Raw genomic sequence first — 17,910 nt, 5'->3', positions numbered from 1 at the left:
AACCCACAGAAAACATATCCTCAATGGTGAATATTGAAATCATTTCCCCTAAAGTCAGGAACAAGACAAGGGTGCCTACTCTCACCACTACTACAATTAACATAGTGGAAGTTTTAGCCACAACAATCAGAGAAGAAAAGAAATAAAAGAACCAGATTGGAAAAGAAGTAAAACTCTCAACTGTTTACAGATAACGTGATCCGCTACATAGAAAACCCTAAAGACTCCACCAGAAAATTACAAGAGCTAATCAATGAATATAGTAAAGTTGCAGGATGTAAAATCACACAGAAATCCCTTGCATTCCAATACACTAACAATGAGAGAACAGAAAGAGAAATTAAGGGAACAATTCCATTCACCATTGCAATGAAAGAATAAAACATCAGAATAAATCTACCTAAAGAAACAAAAGACTTTAAATAGAAAACTATAAAACACTAATGAAATAAATCAAAGATGACACAAATAGATGGAAAAATGTACCATGTCCATGGATTGGAAGAATCGATATAGTGAAAATGAGTATAATACCCAAAGCAATTTATAGATTCAATGCAATCCCTATCAAGCTAACAACGGTATTTTTCAGCGAACTAGAACAAATAATTTCACAATTTGTATGGAAATACAGAAAACCTGGAATCGCCAAAGAAATCTTGAGAAAGAAGAATGGAACTGGAGGAATCAACCTGCCTGACTGCAGACTATACCACAAAGCTACAGTCATCAAGACAATATGGTACTGGCACAAAGACAGAAATATAGATCAATGGAACAAAATAGAAATCACAGAGATAAATCCAAACACCTATGGACACCTTATCTTTGAAAAGGCAGCAGGAATATACAATAGAGAAAAGACAATCTCTTTAGCAAGTGAATCTGGGAAAACTGGTCAACCACTTGTGAAAGAATGAAACTAGAACACTTTCTAACACCATGCACAAAAATAACTCAAAATGTATTAAAGACCTAAACGTAGGACCAGAAACTATAAAACTCCTAGAGGAAACATAGGCAGAACACTCTCTGACATAAATCACAGCAGGATCCTCTATGATCCACCTTCCTGAGTAATGGAAATAAAAACAAAAATAAACAAATGGAACCTAATTAAACTTAAAAGCTTCTGCACAATGAAGGAATCTCTAAGCAAGGTGAAAAGACTGGCTTCAGAATGGGAGAAAATAATAGCAAATGAAGCAACTTACAAAGAGTTAATCTCAAAAATATACAAGCGACACCTGCAGCTCAATTCCAGAAAAATAAATGACCCAATCAAAAATGGGCCAAAGAACTAAACAGATATTTCTCCAAAGACATACAGATGGCTAACAAACACATGAAAAGATGCTCAACATCACTCATTATCAGAGAAATGCAAATCAAAACCACAATGAGGTACCATTTCATGTTAGTCAGAATGGTTGCTATCAAAAAGTCTACAAGCAATAAATGCTGGAGAGGGTGCGGAGAAAGGGGAACCCTCTTACACTGTTGGTGGGAATGCAAACTAGTATAGCCATTATGGAGAACAATGTGGATATTCCTTTAAAAACTGGAACTAGAACTGCCATATGACCCAGCAATCCCACTGCTGGGCATACACACCAAGGAAACCAGAATTGAAAGACACGTGTACCCCAGTGTTCATCTCAGAACTGTTTACAATAGTTGGGACATGGAAGCAACCTAGATGTCCAACGGCAGATGAATGGCTCAGAAAGTTGTGATACATATACACAATCAAGTATTACTCATTTATTAAATAGAATGCATTTGAATCAGTTCTAATGAGGTGGATGAAACTGGAGCCATTATACAGAGTGAAGCAAATCAGAAAGAAAAACACCAATACATTAACACATATATGTGGAATTTAGAAAGGTGGTAATAATGACCTTATATACAAGATAGCCAAAGAGACACAGATGTAAAGAATAGACTTTTGGACTCTGTGGGAGAAGGTGAGGGTGGGATGATTTGAGAGAATAGCATTGAAACATGTATATTATCATATGTGAAATAGATCACCAGTCTAGGTTTGATGTATGAGACAGAGTGCTCAGGGCAGGTGCACTGGGATGATCCTGAGGAATGGGATGGGGAGGGATGTTGAAGGGGGGTTCAAGATGTGGTACACAAGTACACCCATGGCTGATTCATGTCAATGTATGGCAAAACCACCACAGTACTGTAAAGTAATTAGCCTCCAATTAAAACAAATAAAAAAAGAATAGTCTCCTCAACATCTATAGAAAGACAACCTATAGAATGAGAGGAAGTATCTGCAAGCGTTGTATCTGAATGAAGGATCAATATCCAGAACATATAAGTAACTACTATAATATAACTTGAAAAATAGAAAGCAAATAACTGACTAAAAAATGTGCAAAAAATGTCAATAGACCATTTCCTCATAGAAGACATAGAAGTGACCAATATATATAGAAATATTCTCAGCATCACTAAGTATCAGTGAAATGGAAACCAGTTAAAAAAAAAAAACAAAAAAACCACCCGTTCAGGATGTGTATTATAAAAGAAATACAAATGCTAGCAAGGGTGTTGAGAATGTGCAACTTTGTACCCTCATTGGTAGAATGGAAAATGGCATGCCCATTATGGACATTTGGAAATCCCTCCAAAAATTATTAAGGTCCAAAAATTATCATAAGAGTCCAGCAATCACTTATTTGAGTTTATGTCCAAAGGAGATAAAACTAGAATGTTGAGGGGATATCTAGAATCTCATATCCATTGCCAATTGCACACAACAACCAAGATAGAAAAACTGCCAGTGTTCACGGGCAATAATCAAGAAGAAAATGTTGTGTATACATACACTGGAATGTGATTCAGCATTTTAAAAATGAATGTTATCTTGTCATTTGCAGCAATGAATGAGCTGGAGGATTTGGTAAGAGTAAAATAATCTAGTCACAGGAGGACAAGAACTGACATTTCATTTACCTGTGGCATCTAAGGAAAAATCAGAGAAGTATAGAGTAGAAGGGTGGTTAACAAGAGCGGGGAAGAGGTTGACACGGAATGTCTGTTTAGAGTGGTTATAAAATTTTAGGTTGCAGAATGGAAAATTTCTAGGGTTGTGCTGAACAACAAGTTGCATTGAGTTAACAGACTGACTGGACACTTCAAAGCTTAAGAGGCAAAGCTGAACTGACTTCCTCCATCTATGCCTGGAGGCTCCTCCTTTCTCAGACTCCTCTAGAACTGGAAGTGGCATGTGTGTACCACCAGGGGCTCCCTGAAGAATGAAGGAGGCTGCCTGGTACTGGGGGCCTTTGGTGAGGGGGGAGGACTCATTCTGAGGCACTAATAGGAAAGAGTTTGAATGAGGAAGTGGCAGAGTGATGAATCATGACCAAAAAGAAATCTATAAGACCTATTAATACATGAGATTTACTATTAAACAAAGGTGTGATTGAGCCAGTAAGTGGGATTCTGAAACACAGTTTTGCACATTAAGAAGCGTGTAGGGCTTTCCCTGGTGGCTTAGTGGTTATGAATTTACCTACCAATGCAGGAGATATGAGCTCAATCCTTGGCCTGGAAAGATTGCACATGCTGTGCAGGACCTAATCCTGTTTGCCACAACTACCAAGCCCATGCTCTAGAGCCCAGGAGCCATAACTACGGAGCCCACATGCCAAATCTATGGAAGCCTGAGAGCCCTAGAACCCATGCTCTGCAACAAAAGAAGCCACCAAAGTGAGAAGTCTGCGAACCAGAATTAGAGAGTTTCCCTGGCTTTTTACAAGTGGAGAAAAGCCTGCACAGCAATGAAGACCCAGCAGAGCCAATAAAAGTTTAATAAAAATTAAAAAGAATCCTGGCAAATAGTTTCCTGGGTAGTGATGGGGTTTCCTCTTCCTGGGAAAAGGATGTTCACTTGTTGTAAAACCAATGCATACAGTAATATGTATACTTTCTTTAATTTTTAATATACACATTCATGGTGCACTGTGTTGGTAATTTTAGGGGGAAGTTAACACCAGGAAGAGTGATGGTTAGGGTGACAAATATTGAGGAAAACACAACACAAAAAATTCACACACAAAAAAAAATACCACACATGGACACACACCCAGTTCCATGCACACAAACCTACACTATTAAACCATAATACAGCTTCTCCTGGAACTACAGTAATCATCCACATTGATCTCTTGTAAATTACTTTCTATCAACAGGACCCCTATACTCATTCCCAGCAGGAATTTGGAATCAGTTTGGCCTCTACACTAAAACCAGCGAGAAAGCCCCAACTTTCTCATCTACAAAGTTTTTTCTCCCAAAGGTAATGATTCTAGAATACATACCACTGTCACATCCTGGAAGGGCCACCTGCAAGTACAGAAGAGAAGACTCTATGAGGGTAAGATCACATAGATGTACAGTCTTTGGTTCATTTGGGGACAGTAGGAAACCTGATGAGGAGCAGTGGTGGAGTCCAGGGAACCCAGCAAGATCAGCACACACATACTCAGGATGAAAGGCAAGACCTGTGCCTGGAGGATGGAACTCCAAGCCAATTTAGGCTGGAAATTGCAGAATTCTTTCCTAGAAGAAATGTTGCTGCAGGAGAGAGAAATCTGTACTCTTACAGAGCGTAATGGATGCTAACAATTTTAATATCCTGGGACGGAGGCATCGTGAGTTGGTAATAAGACTCACTCAACATTATCTCAATCAAGGGAATCGTCTCTATCTGAACTAACACCCTCAAAGACTCATAGCTTAATTCTATAGCTTGCCTTGGAGACACAGGGAGTCTCTTCGGTCCTGTCACAAGCTGGGTTGATTGGCAGGTCCTCAATGAAACCTAGAGGGACACAGAATAGCTGTTAGAACAGTGGTGAAGCTGCTCATGAATCATGCAGGGGGTTTTCACTTTGTGTGGACATGGAGTGGTGTGTGTGGATGCAGGAAGTTAATAAGCATGAGCTGAACTTGATCCTCTTTGGAGGAGGAAGGAAAGTAAAGAGGAGGAAGGAAGGAAATGAAGCAGAGCTTTGGTTTTCTAGCTAGGAAGAACCTAATCAAGAAGAAATATTCATTCTATAAAAAGGAAAACTCTAAAATGTGTTCAATGAAAGAGACCCATGACTCCTTCTGCTTACTTTGAGCTCCTGCTAAATTACCATGGTCTCTTGATTTTTACAGATCACTCTTCCTCCAGGATCCACAGTTGCTGCTACTCCACCCATCATGTTTCCTATGAGACTTTGTACTTGATTAAAAGTGAACTCTGTAGAGGACTGAATTCAAATCTGGGCAAAGTGTGCTATTCTATTAGTTCACTAATCAAGTGTTTTAATACAATCAAATGTACACGATTTGATAATACTGAATTCTTATCATTTAAAAACAGCCACTATGAATAATATCATATTTTTATATCAGTATTTGTTTTATACACAGTGTGTACATGTACACTGAATCAGTCACTGTCCATACTCACAGGGGCAATATGTATAGTGGGACAGTTGATTATAGAAAGCACAGTTCCTCCACCAGGTCTTCCTGGGAGCTAGCTACATGGAGTAGCTGAGATGTCAAGACACTTGGTGAGGATGCTTACCCAAATCACTCAATGATTCTCTCTCTCTTTTTTTTTAATGGGATGTGGGATGGTGGAGTGTATGCATGAGGGAGGTTAGCAACTATGGAACGAGCTGCTGTTGAATCATCCTCTTTGCTGGTTGAAGGCGAGTAAAGGAGAGGAGCAGGAGAGAAATGAAACAGAGCTTCTGCATTAAGCTAGTGATAACCTAAATGATGGGGAAAAAATAAACACTAAAATGCATGTCAGCTTTCAATGACAGAGACCCATGACCCTCGCTGCCTTTTTAGAGCATCTTTTAAAATGGCCCCTGTCTTCTGGATTTTTTCCCATATCACTGCCTCTCCAAGATCCACATTTGTAGCTCTTGAATTACCAAATTTTCGATGAGATTTTTTTCTTGATTAAAAGAAAACAATGTTTGCATGTCCACTGAGTCAGTGGCTGTTCACACTCACAGAAGTCATACATTTAGTGGGACAGTTCATTATGGAGAGGACACATAGGGTGAACACTGACTGTCTCTGATCCAGCTGTTCAGGAGATTGTAACAAGAGTAATAGTCATTAGACTAACTAACAAATTCCACTGTGAGATCTATCTGATATCTTCCTTTGAGTGTATGCTACATGGTTTAATCAATGCAAGGCTTGTGGTAATGTCACCCAGTACAATGAAATATTTCCCCAATTATAATCTGCTTTTCTCCTTGTTTAAGCAATGACACAGGCACCAACAGATATGACCTACATTGTCTACACAAAGCCACACAACTCTCAGAATCTGAGAGTTGACCAGGAGGATGCAAGTCCTGAGGCTCCTTTCATACTACTGACTGAGCCAAATGTGGTTGTTAATTCACCTTTGGTTTTCCTCGATTTCATGACCACTGAGCCCACCTTATAATGAATGTAACGGTCTGGATCCCTCAACCTGCTAGTACCTCCAGGAATGGACACAGATGCATGGACACCCTTGCTCTGTGACTAGGATTTCAAGGCTGAGTGATCAGTGCAGGTCAGGGGTCCAGAGAAGTCACATTGGGATCACCCCTAGGTCCTCAGTTTGGCTTTTCCACTTAGAAGGTCAAAAACTTGCACCATTTTTCTCAGCACCATCTCCATCTGAAGAAAATTAATATTAACCAAACTTGAGAAATAGTTGAGCTGAGAAAAGAATCAGGTAATGTATAGCCAGTGTGCTGTGGTGATGAGAAGTGTTTAGAAACTTCACAGTTGACTTATTCTGTGTAAGAGGGAAATATCTTCTGAGGAAAGACACACACACACAGCTTCAAAATCCCACCACATGGCCCCCCAAGCCTGATTCACACAAACCCACAGCATCTAAATGATGGAGTTGTTTTAGAGACCACAGAACACAGACATTGTTCTTTCCTGGGACATCAGTCTCTTCTCTGCACTCCCAGCCCTCACCCCATGTAGGAATCCAGCATCAGGGGGCCTCTCCAACCAGAGCTGGCAAGATAGCCCCACCTTCATCAGCTAGATTGTTTCTCAGCAGAGGGATGGTCACTGAGTACTTACCATATTCAAAGACTGCTCCGGATTCCTGTGATTAGAGAGAAGCAAACAGAATGAGGCTGTCAGCATCATGTGTTCTCTGCAGTTAGTCTTCTGTTATCTGATTTTGGTCCTCAGATAACTAAAACTTTTCGAGTCAATGCCCACCCCCACAATTAAACAGAGAGGACCCCTGTTGAAAACTCTGGAGTATTTTATATAAAATCTGCAGTTTCAATTTTAGCAACAATTAGAAAATTATTTTTGAAGCAGGAAAAATTTCTACTGAGCAAAGTACCTACAGTAGTAACTGATGCTGTCTTTCTTAAGAGTACTTTTGAATCAAGTCTATGTTGATAATATATTTATCCTCAATATTTCACCAGCCAAGAAACTGCATACATCAGTGATAATGTATACCTCAGATTACTGTGACTGTATTTGACTGAATGGGAATGAAGAAGTGAAGCAACACCCTTATCCCAGATGCAGCTGGGTGAGCTTACCTTCGGGGCCCTCAGAGGCTGCTTCTCAACCCAGATCTCACGCTGCTGTTTCACCACCAGGCCCTCCTGGGGAGCTAGAGGGACAAAGAACAGCCGTCAGGACACAGGTGAGACTGCTCCCCAATCTCTCAGTATTTTTGTTTGTTTGATGGAGACATGGGGTATAGTGTGTGCATGAGGGAGTTTAGTAACAATGGACTGAAATACTGTTGAATCATCCTCTTTCTGGATGAAAAGCAAAGGAGAGGAGCAGGAAAGAAATGTAACAGAGCTTCTGCATTTTAACTAGTGATACCCTAAATGATGTGGAAGAAATAAACACCAAAATGCATGCCAGCTTTCAATGAAAGCAATCCATGACCCTCCTGCCTGTTTAGAGTTACTGGTAAATCACCCCTCTCTTGCAGATTTCTTCCTAGACCACTCCTTCCACAGAATTCAGTTACAGCTATTATATTTACCTAGTCTTCTATGAGACTTTGTTCTTGATTAAAAGAAAACTCTGTTAAGAGGACTGAATTCAATCATATCTTTCCAAATAGCTTCTATCAGTCATGTAATATTTTTTCCCAGTCTTCATTTTCCAAACAATGTTTGCATGTCCACTGAGTCAGTGGCTATCCACAATCACAGAAGTCATGCATTTAGTGGGAAAGTTCATTATGGAGAGGAAGCATGGGGTGAACGCTGACCCTGTCGGACCCAGCTGTGCAGGAGATTTACAACAAGAGGCATGGTCAGTGGGCTAACTATCAAGTTCCGCTGTGAGATCTATTTGAAACTTTCCTTTGAGTGTGTTCTACCATGTTTAATCATTGTAGGGCTTATGGTAATGTCACCCAGTGCAATGAAATCTCTCCTGGATGATAATCTTTTTTCCTTGTTTCAGCAATGAAACTAGCACCAACAGAATGACCTACATTGTCTACACAAAGCCATACAACTCTCAGAATATGTGTGTTCACCAGGAAGATGAAAGTCCCAAGGTGCTTTCAAACTAATGACTGTGCCAAAGTTTGCTATTAATTCACCTATGCTTGCCCTGGGTTCCATGACCACTGATCCCACCTTATAATGATGGGCATGGTCTGGATTTCTAGTTGCTAGTACCTCCAGGCATGGATATAGATGCAACAGGGACCCCCTTGTTCCATGACTAGGATTTCAAGGCTGAGTGGTCAGTGCAGGTCAGGGGTCCAGAGTAGTCACACTGGGACCACCCCTAGGTTCTCTGTTTGGCTTGTCCACTTAGGAGGTCAAGAGCTTGGGCCATTTTTCTCAGCACCATCTCCAACTGAGGAAAATGAATATTAACCAAACTTGAGAAATGGCTGAGCTGGGGAAAGAATCAGGTAATGTATAGCGAGGGTGCTGTGGTGATGAGAAGTGTTTAGAAAGTTCACAGTTGACTTGTGCTGTTTGAGGGCAGTATCTACTGAGGAAACACACACACTCAGAGCTTCAAAATCTCACCACATGTGCCAATTTATGGTCCCCCAAACCTGATTCACACAAACCCACAGCATCTAAATGATGGAGTTTTTTTTCCAGAAACTGTAGTTACAGTCATGTTTTTTCCATGAGATCAGTCTCTTCTCTGAACCCCCCAGCCTCACCCCTTGCAGTAATCCAGCATTAGAGCAACTCTTCAAATATAGTCTGCAAGACAGCCCCACCTTCAACAACTAGATTGTTCCTCAGCAAAGGGATAATCTCTGAATATTTACCGTGTTCATAGGCTGTTCCGTAAGTCTGTGATTAGAAAGAAGGAAACAATATAAAGGTGTCAGCATCATGTATTCTCTTAGGTAAGCCTTCTGTTATCTAATTTTTGTCCTTAGATGACTAAAACTCTTTAAGTCAATGGCTCCAAAAGAAAACAGACAGGACCTTTGTTGAAAAGGCTGGACTCTTTCACGTAAGAGCTCTCACTTTCAATATGACTAACAATTACAAAATTATTTTTGAGGCAGGAAAATTTTCTACTGAGCAAAGTACCTACAGAGTAATGGATACTGTTATTTTATTAATGTCCTTTAGAATCAAGTCTGTGTTGATAATAGACTCATCCTCAATTTTTCCCCAGACAAGGAATTGCATACATCAGTGATAATATACATTGTCAGATTACTATAACTGGTTTCCACTCAAAAAAAATTAAAGTGAAGCAACAGTATTATCCCAATAAAGACAGATAAGCTTACCTTCAGGTTCTTCAGAGGCTCTTCCTCATCATAAGCCTGGTGCACTTCCACCACCAGGATGTTCTGGGGACCTAGAGGGACACAGAATAGCCATAGGAACACTGGTAAGGCTGCTCATCAATCACTCGGCAGTTTTTTTTTTTTTTTTTTTTTTGATGGAGACATGTGATGGAGTGTATGTGTAAGGGAGGTTAGTAACTATGGACTGAGCTGCTGTTGAATCATCTTTTTTGCCAGAGGAGGAGGAGAGCAAAAGACAGGAACAGGAAAGAAATGAAACAGAGTTTATGCCTTTTATCTAGTGAAACCCTAACAGCTGGGGAAAAAAGAAAGACTAAAGTGCATGCCAGCTTTCAATGACAGAGACTCATGACCCTCCTGCCTGTTTAGAGTTTCTTCTAAATCTTCTCCTGTCTTCTGGATTTCTTCCTAGATCATGGCCTCCCCAGGATCCACCATTATAGCTTACTGTACTTACCGAGTCTTCTGTGAGACTTTGTTCTGGATTAAAAGCAAATTCTTGTTAGATGACTGAATTCAGTCCTACCTTTCCAAATAGCTATTATCATTCCTGTGTTGTTGTTGTTGTTGTTTTCAGTCCTCATTTTCCAAGTAATGTGTGCATGTCCACTGAGTCAGAGGCTGTCCACATTCACAGAAGTCTTACATTTTTGGAACAGTTCATTATGGAGAGAAACCATTAAGTGAGTGCTGAGTGTCTCTGACCCAACTGTGCAGTAGATTTACAACAAAAGTCATGGTCAGTAGGCTGACTATCAAGTTCCAATGTCAGGTCTGTTTGACACCTTCCCTTGAGTTTGTGCTACACGGTTTAATCAATGTAAGGCTTATGTCACCCAATACAATGAAATCTCTCCCTAATGATAATCTGCTTTTTTCCTTCTTTAATCAAGAACACTAACACCAACAGATATGACCTAAATTGTCTACACAAACCCACACAACTCTCAGAAACTGTGAGTTGACCAGGAAGATGTGAGTCCAGAGGTGACTTTCATGCTAATGACCTTGCCAAAGTTAGCTGTTAATACACCTGTGTTTGCCCTGGTTTCATGATCACTGAGCCCACCTTAAAATGATGGGCACAGTCTGGACCTCTGGAGCTGCCAGTACCTCCAGGCATAAATAGAGATTCAGGGACCCCCTTGCTCCATGACTAGGCTGAGTGACAAAGGCAGGTAAGGTCTTGTTGTGTCTGAGAAGGAAACATCTCCTGAGGAATCATACACACACAGAGAGAGTTTCACAGTCACACCACATGGGCCCACACATGGGCCCCCAACCCTGATTCACACAAACCCTAATCTTCTAAATGATGGAGTTGTTTTCAGGGATCACTGAACACAGACATTGTTCTTTCTTTGAGATCAGTTTCTTCTCTGCACCCCAGCCCTCACCCCCTGTAGGAATCCAGCATCAGGGTGACTCTCCAACCAGAGCCAGTCAGAGAACCCCACCTTCATCAGCTAGATTGTTCCTCAGCAGAGGAACGGTCCATGAATATTTACCATGTTCGTAGGCTGCTCCGCATGCCTGTGAATAGAGAGAAGAAAACAGTGTCAGGGTCCCAGCATCTTGAATACTATGCATTCCGGTCTTTCATTCTCATTTTGCTCTCATAAAACCAAATGGTTTGAGTTTGTTTCTTTGTTCAACTCAAAGTGTTGTTTAGTCCATAGCCCAAAAGAAAACATAGAGGACGCCTGTGGGAAAGGCTGGAGTCTTTCCTGGAAGATCTCTCCAGCCCACTTTAACCAGCGATTAAAAATTTTTATTTCAAGAAGGAACATTTTCTACGGAGGAAATTTCTCCCAACTACAGTTTTTAATTTACACTGTCATTTGTTCAAAATGTCCTTTTGAATAAGTTATCTGCCAGGAAAGACTCAACATTCATCCATCAAATTAAAAACTATATCAGCTGTCTTGAATATTTTGAAACCTTATCTGAATTCAGCAAAAAAGTCAAGTCATAAAGCAACACTATTATCTCAGATAAATAAGGGGCACTTACCACAGAGGTGGGCAGAGATTCTTCCTGCAAATTTGAATTGGATAGCTCCTCCAGCTCATCCTCAGGGAGCTCTAGGAGGACATAGAGGGATTGTCAGGATATCTGTGATGCTGATCGGGAAGACCTTGTTAAGGTGGACACATGGAAGAACTGTATGGATGTGGGTGGTTAATCAGTGTGGGCTGAAATCTGTTGGACAGCCTTCCTAGTGGGTGGGGGAAGGCTAAGGAGATGGATATTTCAGAAATGAGTCAGAGAGCTTTTAATTTTCTAACTAAGGGGAACCTGATTGACTTGAAATTGTCAGTCTGACAAAGGTAAACAGAAAATCACACTATGTTTCAGTAGTCATGTACAGTTGTAAGACCTGGACCATAAAGAAGGCTGAGTGCCAAAGAATTGATGCTTTAGAATGCTGTTGCTGAAGAGACTCTTGAGAGTTCTTGGACAGCAAGATCACACCAGTTAATCCTAAAGGAAATCAACCCTAAATATTCATTGGAAGGACTGACACTGAAACTTCAATACTTTGGCCTCCTGATGTGAAGAGAGGACTCTCTGGAAAAGCCCCTGATACTGGGAAAGGCTGAGGGAAAGAGGAAAAGGAGGGGCCACAGAGGATGAGATGTCTGGATAGCATAATCACTTAATGGACAAGAATTTGAGCAAACTCGGGGAGATGGTGAAGGGCAGGGAAGCCAGGTGTGCTGCTGCCCATGGGCTCACAAACAGTCAGACACAACTTAGCAATTGAGCATTGTGGTCAAAGATACATTATATTTATTATTTTCATAACTTTTAAGAATTAAAAAGTTATGTAGCATTTTCTATACTCACAATGCTGTGTACCTATCAACACCATCTACATCTAAATCTTTTTCTTTAGTTCTGATACAACCTCTGTACCCATTAAGTCATAATCCACCTTCCTTCTTGCCTCCTGGCTTTGGTATAATTTCTATTTCCAGTTTCTGTGAGTTAGCCTATCCTATGTACTTTAAACCAGTGGAATCATGCAATATTTTTATTTCTGTGCCTGCTTTATTTCACTAACCATAATACATTTTTTGTATTATCTGGTCCATCCATTTTGCAGCATATTTCAATCCTTAATTCATTGTTATGGCTGGATAATATTTCATTCTGAGTATATATCATATTTCTTTTATTCATTCATCACATGATGGTCTTTGGGTTGTTTGTATCATTTGAGTGCTAATAATACACTGTGAACATTAGTGTACAGATTTTTGTATGGTACCATAATGGTAATAAATAATATTGTGCATATTTAAAATATCATTGAAGGTAACAATACAAAGTGTGAATCTAAGGTGAACTATGGACTTTTAATTACTAAAAATATATTATCTCACTAATTGTAATAAATGGACCACATATATGTTATCTGTGAGTATCATATTATAGCATAAACTGAAGTGATAGGATACAGCAATTTTCTGTATTATCTGTATAACTTTTATGTCAATTTAATCCTGTTCTAAATAAAGTCTAATAATTTAAAGAAATCCTAAAACATGTCTTCAGGGAGGAACATATCACAGCCTATGTTAAAACAATTAGCTAGTGTCCAAACCATAGCTAGAGACCATCTCCACTCTTAAGCATGAAGCAAATGTTGAATTTAAAATGCTTTCCTCCCATAGTTAAAACAGTACCAACAGATATAGTAAGTTTCAGTTTAAACACATGAGATAAAAGAAGAACATTGCTTAATATTTCACAGTTTTTTTTCTTAAATATGAGGCACTAAACATAAACTATAACTATTCTTAAGTGAGCTGAATGAGAAAATTTCCACGGTACCTTCAACTGTGTCAGTTGTAGGGTGCACCCTATTTCGTGGCCAACTACGAAACCTCCTGACCCAGCTGGTGGTGGATGTTGACCTCTTGGGAGTGTTCCTTCTGGTCTTCCGGGGATAACATCCTGGGAAATGCATTATAATGGAGAGAGCTGTTGACATCTTGCTGGCAGAAGACCACCCGGAAACTAATAACAATTGACCCACAGTTCAGTCCTCCAGTCCCCTTCCTCAGCAGATGCCTAGCAAGAGGCAGGACCAGGAGGTCCTTCTAGGCATCTGGCACCCAACAGACTGGTTGTTCAGGCAAATATCTCTATTTAACTGAGACCCAGAAGCTCAGCAGAGCATGGTGACCGTGACTGATGAACTGTATTCAAATCCCATTTAGGAGAAGCAGGTATTTGGGAAAGACATATGGTTTCCTCTTTGCCTCAGTTCCCTGTCCTGAGTAGGAGAAATGTTAATATGGCCTATTTTTAGTATTATGAGGCCAAGAATGATTAAATACAGGTAAAATATTAGAAAAATAAAGGAGGGATTCCCTGGCAGTCCAGTGGTTAAGAATCAGCCTCGCAATGCAGGAGACGGGGGTTTGATTTCTGGTTGGAACACTATGGCCCCACATGCCTCAGAGCAACTAAACCCACAGGCTGCAACTACTAAGCCCAAGCACCACAAATAGAGAGTCAGTGCCCTGAAACGAAAGATCTGTATGATGCAACAAAGATCCCATGTGCCACAACTAAACCCGATGCAGCCAAATTAATAAATAGATATAGACAAATGAATAAATAGAAAAGTAAAGGAATGGTGCTTCATAATTGCTCTGTAAGTGTTCAACCTTGAATGATGGCAAGAATAAGGTGGACCTTTAGTAGTGGTTGAAGGCAAAGGGGGCATCTGGATGGCTCCAATAAGTGGAAATGGAAGCGTATTCTTCAGCTTTTTCACAGAAGCAAGGTTTCTCATGGAGAGTATCTATTATCACCTCCTCTGACACCCAGCATTGTTGGGGAGGAAGGGAGGACAAAGTAGGGGCTGTAACACATATGTTACTTTGGAGGTTGTTGAAATTTAGAGAGATCAAGTGACTTTCCAACAGTCACATGATGATAAATAGTGGATCTGGGACAGGACTGTAGTTGGTTCCCTGAGGACACAGATGCTTGCACCCTTGAGACCTGTGCTGAACCCCTGAACCAGGAGCTCATCCCCCCTCAAAATCCTCTCCCCCTAGTTTTCTGTGGATGAGAGCTGATGCCCTGGAGAAGATGCCTGAGCCCAGAAAGAACTCAAATCCTCCTTCTACCATTTGTCTCTATATTTCAGCTCCTGATCCAAAATACATGTTTCTTCTGAGCAAAGCCCTTCAGAAAGACCACAGGATTCCAACTTTTTCATCCTCCCCAGCCTCTTCACACACTCAACCATCTCACAGGCAGCTGTTACCTTGCTAAGTGGCCAGTGGTCTCTTTGGCCACCAAGTTGCTCAGTGCTCAGAATCTTCTAAACCAAAGGCCACATGATGGCTTTACCAAGAATTAGTTTCCCTTCCACTGACTAAGTCTGGATGAGCAGTTAATGTGAGGTGAGGTGGCCATCTGTTCTAGGCTTTCATGGCTTAAATAAGTCTGTGATGCTCAAAGTCTCACAGATGATCTGAGCACTGATTTGAGCAGCCTGGACCAAGGGCTAGCTAAGAATGGGCAGGAGTTCAAGTCTGTCCTCACTAAAATTCTGACCTCATCAATTCCTCATCATGCTCTAGACCTTGGAGTGGAAGACAACAGAGCCCCATATTCTTTTTGAAAATTATCTTGATACTCACAGCCTGGAGACCGCAACCCAAGATTCTCCTTGAGGATCAACAGAAAGATTCTTCTTCCCTCAGTGACCAAATGTTTATCCTACTAAACCGACTTGGGACCTCCCGGGTGACTCAGACAGTAAAGTGTCTGCTTACAATTCAGGGACCCAGGTTCGATCCCACTCCAGTACTCTTGCCTGGAAAATCCCATGGATGGAGGAGCCTGGTAGGCTACAGTCCATGACATCACAAAGAGTCAGACATGACTGAGCAACTTCACTTTCCCTAACCCGACAGCACTGCCCCATCTGACCAAACTCCCGGGCACCAGTCAAACAGTGATCCTGTCCATATCAACCCATGGAAATCCCACCATAAACCCCAGTTTCGTTCCTTTTTAAAAGTCTCTGGATTTACACTGCTAGTATTTGTATATTTGGGCAGCAACATTTAGAAGAGTTGAGCTGTAATTTCCTTTTCCTGTAATGTCCATTGTTGGGGAGACCTCCTGCTTCAGGTCTTTCCATCTGTTCTCTGCTAGGATGTGTACAAAACTGGCACTGCGAAATTGTATATTTTTATTTTTTGGAAAGCAGTTTTGAAGTAAAAATTATATGTGTAGCAAAGTTCTGTATCAGCAAAAACACACATCAGAAAGTATCCAATAATACAACAGAGGAATCCTGGAGTAAAGATTTAGAAGATGATGTTTCTCTTCTTATTCCTCAATGACAACCTCTGTAGGTTGGAAGAAACTAGAGAAAGTCATGTGGACTAGCTCCAGCTACAACAGTTTTACATATACCTTTTTAGATAACTATTCTGGGACAACAATTTAAGTAGTGGTTTTTTCTATATCATGAGTCAACATCTTCCGAACAATGTGTTTCAATGTCTGTCATATAAAGATATTCAAGAAATTGTTCTTAAATTATAGCACATCATAAGAATATTCAAGAAATTGTTCTTAAATTATTGTGTACATTTTCAGGTAATTAATATTCAAACATTCTAAATTTAGGAAGATATTTAAGGCAGCCAGCTGACCAAAGAATCAAAATATAATTTAAGGAATGAAGCAAAAGTATAAAACACATTTATAGCTCTGTAGGTAAATTAGAGTGAGGGAAAAGAAAAAAAAAAAAAAAAAGACAAGGAAAATTCATCAAAGTTAACCAGCCCATTTGAAGGAACAGCATTCAGGGGATCAGCAGAAACCTACCTCCACAACAGCAGTTGAGGTTTCCCATTTTCAAACTCTAGTTTGAAGGTGAGCCCTTCTACTTGTACCTTATGTGAACCTCTCAGCTCACTAACTGGCACTTGGTACAGAATGCAGAAAGTGCATTACCACATTACCATGGCGACGATACATCACAGAACTTTCAGAGTGAACTGGACTCTGCACAGGATGAGTCCAAAGTGCTACTGCCCAGAAAGTGTGTTTCTATGGGCAAACTGGGATTTTCAGAGTAAGGATTTAATTTCAAAAATTGAATCTCAGGGTCACATATTCTTTTCTGATGAAGAAAATGATTTATATGAGAGAAAATGTCCTGCCCCCAAAGATAGTTGATAGTGAACATGTCAGGGTGAAAAGGGACAAAGCTAACACATTGAGAATAAAAAGAGATTCTGTTCTTGATTAGAATATCCTCTTGGTACTGATCACAAGTTTGTGTTCCTAACACACAGTGAGGCCAAACAATACCAAGAATCAGGAGCCTGGAGCAGAGAATGCCTTACTGCAGGGCCACACAAGGAGAAAAGACAAACAAAAAACCTGAGCTCCGCAAAAGCTCTCCGCAAAACCATTTTCTAGGGAAGCTGAGGGAGTGGTCTGGCTAATTCTTGTGTCAGAGCCTTTGTTCATGAGGTCCCAACCACAGAGGCGAACCTGAAGTAATGATGTATAAGATCCTTGTACACCAACCCAACCTCCTGCCACCTCCTAGGGGTGGACAACGGGTCAACACTGGACCAAGTGTGGAAATGGGAATGGAGAGACAGAAGCTGGTGAACTCTTACCTTAGTAGCCAGGGTCAGATCCTCCAGCTGCCCAGGACTCCGGAGACCACGCCTGTATTGACCTCTGCAGCTAATAGGTCATGGAGGTGGGGACTGGGAAGAGGTTCGCTGCTTTGTGGCCTGGATCTGGCCTATGGGCATCTGTGGCAAGCGCTCTGGGGCTCTGTGGGACACAGTCCCCAAGCTGTCCTGGGCCCCCATCTCATCCGACTGTCCTGAGGCCTGAAGGCCTGGATAGCACATAGAGAAGGCCTCTGCCCCACACTCACCACACTCTGGTGAGGACATGCTCCGTTGGTGGAGCATGACCTCTAACCCCTAGTCTAAGGGTCCCGCTAAAGGTCTTACAATATTGACTGTGTGCCCACTCCACCCCAGCACAGTCTCCAT

At 40.9% G+C, this 17,910-nt stretch overlaps 1 protein-coding gene across 1 annotated transcript in view; it reads right to left on the bottom strand.

The window, feature by feature from the left end:
- The window catches only part of LOC123333845, a 33,833-nt gene extending 16,319 nt beyond the window's left edge, over positions 1–17,514 (bottom strand). Inside the window, exons 1-9 of the mRNA XM_044943953.2 lie at positions 16,715–17,514; positions 13,685–13,807; positions 11,858–11,928; positions 11,353–11,377; positions 9,824–9,894; positions 9,347–9,371; positions 7,620–7,693; positions 7,138–7,162; positions 4,782–4,849 (exon numbers count right to left, since the gene is read on the bottom strand). Coding sequence (XP_044799888.2) covers positions 4,782–4,849; positions 7,138–7,162; positions 7,620–7,693; positions 9,347–9,371; positions 9,824–9,894; positions 11,353–11,377; positions 11,858–11,928; positions 13,685–13,807; positions 16,715–16,742 — 510 coding nt within the window. The 5' untranslated portion in view covers positions 16,743–17,514. The remainder of the gene's footprint in view (positions 1–4,781; positions 4,850–7,137; positions 7,163–7,619; positions 7,694–9,346; positions 9,372–9,823; positions 9,895–11,352; positions 11,378–11,857; positions 11,929–13,684; positions 13,808–16,714) is intronic.
- Positions 17,515–17,910: the final 396 nt, after the last annotated feature.

The sequence above is a fragment of the Bubalus bubalis genome, chromosome 5, assembly GCF_019923935.1.
Source record: "Bubalus bubalis isolate 160015118507 breed Murrah chromosome 5, NDDB_SH_1, whole genome shotgun sequence".
Taxonomy (NCBI): Eukaryota; Metazoa; Chordata; class Mammalia; order Artiodactyla; family Bovidae; genus Bubalus; species Bubalus bubalis.
The sequence above is the reverse complement of the archived record's forward strand: the minus strand, read 5'-3'. Positions and strand labels throughout refer to the sequence as shown.